General features: G+C 31.0%; 1 protein-coding gene across 4 annotated transcripts; it reads right to left on the bottom strand.

Annotated features, from left to right (window-relative positions):
- Window positions 1–849: 849 nt before the first annotated feature.
- LOC134241795 (uncharacterized) lies at window positions 850–4,786 on the bottom strand. 4 transcript variants are annotated; one of them, XM_062723813.1, is made up of 7 exons: window positions 4,711–4,786; window positions 4,258–4,564; window positions 2,646–3,756; window positions 2,215–2,271; window positions 1,867–1,993; window positions 1,443–1,574; window positions 850–1,217 (listed from the first exon to the last, which is right to left on the bottom strand). In XM_062723813.1, exons 3-7 carry the CDS (start codon window positions 2,784–2,786, stop codon window positions 937–939), a joined length of 738 nt encoding a protein of 245 aa, XP_062579797.1. In that variant the 5' UTR covers window positions 2,787–3,756; window positions 4,258–4,564; window positions 4,711–4,786; the 3' UTR covers window positions 850–936. The 4 variants fall into 4 exon arrangements, with proteins under 4 accessions (XP_062579797.1, XP_062579798.1, XP_062579800.1 ...); XM_062723814.1 differs by having other exon boundaries at window positions 4,447–4,564; XM_062723816.1 differs by having other exon boundaries at window positions 2,646–2,818; window positions 4,493–4,564; window positions 4,711–4,772.
- Window positions 4,787–9,097: the final 4,311 nt, after the last annotated feature.

The raw sequence follows: 9,097 nt of genomic DNA, 5'->3' as shown, positions 1-9,097 counted from the left end.
ATTTCTTTATTGTCTGTTGTTTTATGTTCCTTATTAATCCTCAGTCCACGAAGTTTTTGACTTTTGGATGTATACAGGTATATTCATGCTTTTTTATCGATATATATATATATATATATATATATATATATATATATATATATATATATATATATATATATATATATATATATATATATATATATATATATTCAGAAAAAACAATGGTTTACATGTATATACCAAAATGGCATAATATCTGAAATGTAAAAGTTGGTTGAACAAAGAAGAAATTTGAGCATTTGGACCTCCAATATGGCAGCCAACGGGAAGTAACTCTAGCTGATTTAAGAACTATCGAAAACTACCGGCATCCATACTGCAAATCAGTAATCCATTGAAAATGGCATAGTGCATATGGTTTATAGTGACAAAATGGTAAAATTACACCGACAGTTTATACACAACTAATAAATTTATTTACTTAACGTTATTGAAAATTGAAAAAGTTCTAAATTTTAATGAATAACATTGCCAAAAAAAAAAAAATTAATAAACATGTACTTCTAAAAATAAACTTTTTAAAAAATCAGCTGTATTCTAAGATCTTAGTCTAATTCATATTTAACCCCCCCCCCCCCTCAAAAAGGTAGGAAGAAGACTTTAAATTGCATAAAAGGTCAATAGTTATTTTATTTTTTTCTTAACTCTTGTGTAATAGTAGAATATTAAGCAGAAAATGTCCATAGTTTTATAATTGACATTTTACGTAAAAATTACCATCTTCGCTAGCCAAGGGTTTCTGATACGTTACGTTACTCTCCTCATGAACTCATGATTATGAGGAGAGTAGCGTATCAGAAACCCTGGGTTAGCGAAGATGAAAAATTACAGACATCCCTTAAATCATCATTTTCAAAATACAACGTAATGAAACTAGATTATACTTAAAAAGTTTTAAAAGCGTTCTTCTTGGATGACAAGATTGATAGCAGGAATCGAAGACTTTAGACCATCTGTGGACGGTTCTAGTAGTTTTGAGTATAAAACACGACTGCAAATCAAACCCAGTATGATAAAAACTAGGCCAATACCCGCCAGAATTACGGAGAAGGGTGTCTGAATTTCAACTTCTATGACCTTTAGGTTCAATAGACTGAGTGTGGATTCCACAGTGTCTAACGCCACTTGAACCGTTGCTACAACCATTCGGAGAATCAAGATGGATTCAGATACAGCTGTAAACGATAAAAATTTTAGAGTAAGAAAGTCTTAGTCATTATCTATTATTTCATAATATAAGTGTAATAAGATGCTTTGCATTGCTGACGAAAAAATCATTGATACCTATTAATTGTGATGAATTAAAAAAAATTATTTTTTTCCCACTTGGAAATAGAGATCATTGGTGTCTTACCGACATAATGTAAAGCCATTTGAAGGCACACAATTTGTAGTCTTACCAGCCAAAAGTAGGACAATTCCACCGGCTTTAACCTTCGATGATGATCCACAGTTTAACATTAGAAGTAAAAAGCCAATGACACATAATGATAGGGCAACTATACTCGTTATTTGAAGTTCTAATAACTTAGCTTAAAAAAAAAAAAAAAAAAAAAAAACAGAAAAAAACATAGATCTGAGAAGAAATTCCTGAATCTTTTGAAAAATCTTGTTACATATATTTTTTTTCTTTTACAGAAAACAACTGTACATGTACATAAAAAAAAAAATATGATTGAACTTTGTTATAATAAAATTGGGGGTTTTCAAAAGTTTTTGTGGCATATTTTTTAAACAACTCAGTGTAACTTGTATCTGTATGATTGAATTAATTCTTAATATAAAGATGTAAATAACAATTAAGAGAAGAAAATAATAGCATACGGAGTTTCTCCAGCAGGGCAGATACTGGTGAAGGAAGTTTGTCGAGGGGGACATGAAGGCAATTACCACTCGTACACAGCGTACAATGAAATATGCCCAGTTCTACACGAACAGGTGGCAAAGAAATCTGAAATAAAAAAAAAAAATCAAAATCCGAATTCATTTTGTTACCCTATATTTTTAAAACAGTAAGTATCGAAAATTTTAAAAGAATAAATCAATTTACCCCTTCTATTCAAATTTCAAAATATAAATTAGAAAAAAAAAACCAAAAGCCTTTATCTTTATTTTAGGGAAAATGTGCAAATCAAATTGAAACTTCATTTTTTTTTTTCGAACAAAGCTTACTCTTTTGGATGGAATAATGTTGTCGAGATTTAAAAGCGAGTTCAAGGACAAAATTTTCTGCAAAATAAAGGAGAAATCACTTAATAAGTTATTGCATCTTTGTAGAACAATTTCATTTAAAGGATTTAGCTGAAGGTTGCATTTATATAAAAACAAGCTTTATTTATCAACACATAAAGACACATACTTGTACGATTATATCACTGCATCTTTTGATTAATAATTTAAACTTTTAGATACCCATCTCTTTATCTTCATTTGATTATGTTACGAATTTTCCATGTATGTTTCTTCTATATTAACCAAGTTCTATCCGTCTATCAACGCAGTATAAATACCGTTTTAATGAAGTATATATATACTTTTCACTTATGGTACTGCCGTTTGGATACACACAATGCTTAAACATTTAAAGAACATAAAAGACTTACCTTAAGAATGGATGTCGGCTGAATGCTAGTTGTTTTTAAAGTTACAACAAACCAGCCTCTTGTTAAAATGGACGCAAACCACAAACCCAAAGCAATAAACACTGTCTTCAAAGTTAACAATAATGCGAGTCTTCTGTCCATTTTGATCGTCTCAGGTTTGAAAAAGTTGAAACCTTGTGAAAATATTTTCAAACTGTCACTCCATGCATAAATGAATTATGTCTTTCGCTTTTGTGCATTAGATGTAAAAGTTTAATTAGTTTGAACTTTGCAACCATCCCTCCTTCATTTAAGACGAATTAACTAGTTAATTATATAAATTAATTAGATCATTGACAAGTCGACCTTTGAAATTAAGGAAAATTAACAAAATGTATTTCAAAAATATCAGCGAAGTTCATTTCTTCAAATGTTTTTTATTCCGACACACAATTCAAACAGCATAAGAAAAATGCACGACAATTACCATTAAGTGGTTACCATAACTAAAAGAAACACTTAGCCAATATATGCAAATAAATGCCTTTTATCTGAAAATTTCGCAACCTTTTTAATCATTTCTCTTATATAACTACACGTGCAAATAAACTATTTTGTTATGAACTGTCCGCGTGTACGTTGTTTTTTTTTTTTTAGCTCGCCGAACCCTATTAATATACCCATTGGTCTATATATGATGATATTTACAACAATTATTACTCTTTAGAACAAATATTTACATTATGCAAAAGACTGCACCTACATTGTTTTAAGACAAGACAAGTTTTTTTTGCTCATTTAACAAACAGGAATATCAAGCTCTTTGTTTCAAAGGTTTTTCAAATGGGAGAAAATCGCAGCAATACATGCTAAAATTATAATAACATTAAAGTGACATTTCGAAGGTTGAGTTTTGGATTGAAGACAAGTTAAAAAACAATTTCCTTATATCAACTTTTGAACAGAAAACGTTTTTGCATAAGCCTAATTTACTTTGATCCCTTTGTGGTATCTTCAAGTCCTTAGAGTCGTAGACGTGAATGATTGAAATGCAGAAAGATTGACTTGCCAATTTAAAGTTTTTTTAACCACTTCAGGTGAGCTCTGCATCCCAGTGTATTAAGAAGTAATGCTTAAAAATAGAAATTATAATAACAAACATAAAAACTTCCTGTGTACTTTACTATAAGTATACTAATGACGTATTGCACTTGTCGATTCACTTTTTGTCCTACTTTTATTCGGAATAAATTGTGACTGTTTACCATAAACACGGGATTCAGTGATATAATTATTTCTGTAAAATAAAATACTTACTTTTATAAAATGGAAATGATTGCAAAAAAACAAAAAAAAAAAAAAACAAACAAGTGATATAAATATCATGAATCATCTGTTAATTAGCATACTGTGCATTTAATTCATTTAAAAGAATATTCTATTTCTTTTATACATCCATATCAAATTAGTAACGATTTTTAAAAATATTTTTTTTCTTTTTTGTCTTTTTAATATTTCTAAATAAAAGTTGTTTTGGCTTTTAGAATGATATCTTATCAACATCTTGAAGTTCCAAATTGTGCACAAATTGTCATAATGAATAAATGAGTCATTTAAGAAATGAAAACAGAACCTTTTCAACGTCCTAGAAGCTTCCTACTCCAACTACTTCAAAATGTTTGTTAGCTAAACTGACGCTGCCAAGCTATGCATTTGCCCAGAGGAGTAATAATAGTTTCATTTTGGAACATGGAAATTTACAGGGTACTTGTATAAGAAAAATGTTTTATTTCAAGATAAAAATTTTAGTTAATACGTTTACCTTTTGGTATTTTCCGTATTTAACTAAAATTTCTAGAAATTCGTACTTTTCCATATGCCTCTTATTATGACTGTCTTCTTTTATGTTTGATATAAGAGAAAAACATGGAATCTGCAACCTTCAATTTAAATAAATGTTTTGAAATACTTAAGTATTAATATAAATTTAAATTATAACGGAAGACAAATAAATGAACAGCAAAAACCAAAAAGAAATTAATAAATGTTCATGTATAGTGTTGGAACGAAAGTTTAAACTACATACATTGTCGTTGTCTATTATATCCTGCGTAGAAAAAAGTTACTTAATTGAGTTCTAACCGCTTATATCTGTTGAAGGGCTAATGACACAGTTTTCCATTCCGGAAAACACTTTTAAAAACCAAAATTCAAACGACGTAAGAGGCTTTATACAAGTGCAAAAAAGTAATCTCCTCCGACTTTGTAATGATCTACAATGTATATTTAATTTTTCAAATTAGATGACAGATTTCAATTTTGATCGAGGTTCTATTTTATGAAACACAATCTGTTAAAAAATTTCAACATCTTTTCTTCTTGCTTAGAATTGGATATTTAGATATATTGACATTTAATTAATTAGCATGTTTTATTCAGATGTTGATGCTATGTATCCATATGATCTCGAAATTAGAAAAATCAGAGTCTGATAATTTGTTTTAAAAATAGATATTTATTTTTAAAAAGAACAAAACTTTCTAGCAATATAAAATTAAAACCGCTTTAGGCACATCGATGAATTTTAAAATATCTAGTAAGCATAATCTTTTCTATCTATAAAGTAAACCACAAATCATAAATTTTATTCTATGTTTTTTATATAAATTTTTTCGATTTAAGTTTAATTCAAAAAACGCTAATTTTGATACAAGTAACAACTTTTTAAAAATCTTGCCGGACGAATGTCATCAATATCTAAAGAACCTATAAGCATGATAAGTTATAAACGTTTACATTGGGGGAGGGGGGGCTAAATTATTTCATTAGAGTAAATTATGAAGACGTTGCACAATTAAGGAATGTTTTTAAGTTTTGTGTGAGTTATTTGTGTGTGAATCACACAGACTTGTCACGTAGGCATATTTCATGAAGCGCGACAACGCTTCTTGAAAAATATGCCTACGTGCAAGTCTGTGTGATTCACACACAAATAATTCACACTAAACTTTAAAACATTCCTTATATTTACATTTTACATGTTTGGAAGCAGAACAATATACTCAATATTTAAATTTCTTGCTGCCCTATCTTGTTTTACTTATACTAACGTCGCTGTAGCCTCATTGTGACGTCACTTTACGCACGTTTCTCCGTGTATATTTCTACGCGTGAGTATACACGAAAATGACTTAAAAACACAGAGAATGTAAATTTAACACCATGCATTCATTTTAAGTTGTGCGCTACTCATCAGAGCAATGGAAAAAAAATAAATTTTATATAAATAGAACGCATTTATATTGTTTGTATCACAAATAAAAAATTGAATATACATTACATGTACATGAATGTGGATAACAAGTGAACAATGAGTATAGTGTACATGTATATAATTAATCAATATAACATGATATGAAGAATTTTAAAAATAGCTTTGTTCTGTTTTTCGTTTGTTATGGAGACGCCACCACTTGCTGGTGGAAAGCTATAAATACTTTGCATTCAAGACCACTGAGCGTAATCGTTTTCATACTAACACATACGTGTTACGTATTGCGACTCAGGACTTGAAAGATACGGTGGCATCCGAAGGACCGATCTTCACTTCCAGCTCTGGATTCGAACCTGCGACGTAAAGATTAACACCTCAATAACTAATGTAAGTGATTCGTGCTGGAAAGCCGTGTGTCACAAGTGACATTGTGTCAATGTTTAATATGAGTTGATATTGTAGGTATTTATTGGTAATAGGTGTCTTTATTTTGGGCGTTAGGAGTTATCGTTTATTGCCTGACGTCACGGCGTCAGGCAGTATAAGGATTGATATTTCCAAGATCCGAAAATGTGCGACCATATCTAAAGAGCTAGATTTTGTGCAAGCTGATTTACATTGGAATTCTTTACCTGCATTTTAAAAGAAACAGTTTTCAGAAAAAAGAAAGATATTACTGATGCGAAATACTGCAGTGTTTACTTCCTTTAATCTTTTTGCATGGAACAGATTATTCCATATGATTTGCCGTTTCAACATGTCCGTGTATCCTTTTTTCTGAATTGCTATACTACTGGATCAGTCCATTTATATTCTACGAAAGGGGTGAATCGCTCTTTCCGCGCCAAATGACACTAGTAAACTATCTTCGCGCCTTTTCCTTGGATTGTTCTAATGTATGAATGGGTGTGCTAAAAGTTTGTCCTTTTAACTTCCTTCTAATGCTTCAGAAATTCTATCTTCATGTTTTATACCATTCTTTAAAACAACATATCGTATACATCAGTATACATGGTATATGGACATGTAACACTAAAGAAATGATTTTTCTAATTTGTTTACCGATCCCATGGTTGGTTTATTCCATAAATGGACGAATCCAATAATAATAAACAACGCAATTCAAGCCATCGTCTCCAGATGCATGATCTATTATATGTCTTTGTTCAGATGCACACGATAAATAAAAAAGTAGTGAATAATCTTGGATATTTCTTTCTACAAAGCCTAACTATTGAATTTACTTATTTCATTCTCAATATATCGTGTATAATTATATGATAGTGTCATCACCCTTCCCCTTTAAGAAAAAAAATAATGAACACACATTACGACTGTTTACTTCAGAGGAGAAAATACACTCCAACAAAATGTGTTTTTAATTATATCCATCTTTTAAAATGTTCACAATGCGTGATTTGACAACAGATTTTATAATAGGTGTTACAATGTAGCTTGAAATCAATTTAGATCTAAGGGCAGATCACTCCACTTGCAACCCCCCCTTCAACTACAAAGTTCTTTAGTATGCAGTGCAGAGATGATTCTTCTACAAGTTCAGTAAAATCAAGATTTCAATTACATAAGGTTCTCAAAATTTAAAGTTAGGATATTTTTTTAAACCCACAAAGTATTGCTCAAAAGGGTTATCACTCTTCATTCAGATAAATTGATTGATTTAGTCAGGCAAGCTTTTTAAAAAGCTGTTACTTGTTTCATTTAAGCACTATTGGCCACTGAGTTGTACTTTTTCTATTTTTATCAACATATACTCTTCGAATCCGTTTGATTAGTCTGGTCAATTATTTATACTATATTATACTTTCATGTAAATTAGTTGAATCTGATTGGTCGAGAAACATTTGCTAAAAAACACTACTACCCGCTAAATAATGAAGCACGCCCTCCAGCGTAGCAACAGTCAACATTGCTTGACGACGAGTGATATTCTGAAAAATAGCGGCTGCACAGAATTTATGCACGCACGGTTCACTGTTATGTGTATTTGTATAAAACATTCAGTATAATATAATAAATATTGCATGTAGTTGAGTGTACCATTGAAAATTTTCACCCCTCGAAAACCATTGTCAACCGAGGCGCAACCTCGGCTGCGCCTCGGTTGACAATAGTTTTCTTGGGGTGAAAATGTTCAATGGTACACTCAACTACATGCAATATTTATATAATATTGTGGGTGTTGGCTAGCATTTATCAGATAAGGACGTCGGGAATTAGTTTACCCTAGTGATCTTAGGTGTTTGCCTTGTATATAACCCATGCTGTGTGAACTTGATGTGTTCTGTTTCCCCTGCTGTGTGATCTTGGGATTCAGGAATGTTTATAGTGGCGTTGAGAGCAAGACCTGGAAAACGGCAGTATGTGTAGTTTGTATAAAATGCCACAGCTCAGTAAGTTTTTACACTTTACAAAGTTTTATTATTAGCTGTTTAAAGAGCAATATTCTATGTAAAACTGTAAGCAATAGAACAAGAATGCTTATATCATATTTACGTTCCAATTCATTTACTTGTTAAAAGACCAATATGTTTTCTTTCGTAATTTGTTTGTAAAATCTAGTATTTTGAACAGATATTTGTAATGAATATTTTATAAGAAAACCCTATGAAAATTGTAGGTGATCAAAATTGTATATAAAGCTTCTGTTTTGGACGGGAGAATGTGTTGACGTGGGGACTGGCTAAATCAAGGAATATGATGGACCGGCGGGGACAATAGGGACGATATGGTGGACAATGGATGACGTTGTGACGTGGTGTGAAACTCTCCACTTATTACCATGATAGAATTAGGGCCATTTTGATGTTTATTGTACATATGTAGATAAATTTATTGTTAATTTTTATAATTTTTTAAAAAATGTTTGTGGTTGTAAATTCTCATTTAAAGAACCCATCACAACTTGAGGTCAGTTGTGACACCGTGTCTATAAAAAGGTTACATAAATTAGATTCAACGGTCTGCAGACAGCATAGACTATGAGAAAGACAGCTGAAAATATGATAACTACAAGAAATTAGGAATCGCAACGGTTATAACTGACATGCAGAGTATGTTTACTAGTTTGTTGGGTATGCTAGGGCATCAACCATTGTTGTTGGAAACGTGGGATAAATAAAGCCCTTTAAGGATAAATGACCCAACAAACTTGACGGTGATACATGAATGGCGACAGGCG

Source organism: Saccostrea cucullata, unplaced genomic scaffold (genome assembly GCF_032062105.1).
Source record: "Saccostrea cucullata isolate Sc308-1 unplaced genomic scaffold, CSIRO_AGI_Scuc_v1 ctg2770, whole genome shotgun sequence".
In the NCBI taxonomy this organism is placed as follows: Eukaryota; Metazoa; Mollusca; class Bivalvia; order Ostreida; family Ostreidae; genus Saccostrea; species Saccostrea cuccullata.
This window is presented reverse-complemented; position numbering and strand designations above follow the sequence as displayed.

Bases quoted from the DNA above. Each gene is read 5' to 3' on its own strand.
- LOC134241795 (XM_062723813.1), bottom strand. From the start codon at position 2,786: ATGGACAGAAGACTCGCATTATTGTTAACTTTGAAGACAGTGTTTATT. The intron at 1,575-1,866 runs GTATGCTATTAT...TTTTTTTTTAAG, and splicing joins TGCCCTGCTGGAGAAACTCC to CTAAGTTATTAGAACTTCAA. The intron at 1,218-1,442 runs GTAAGACTACAA...TATCGTTTACAG, and splicing joins AATTGTCCTACTTTTGGCTG to CTGTATCTGAATCCATCTTG.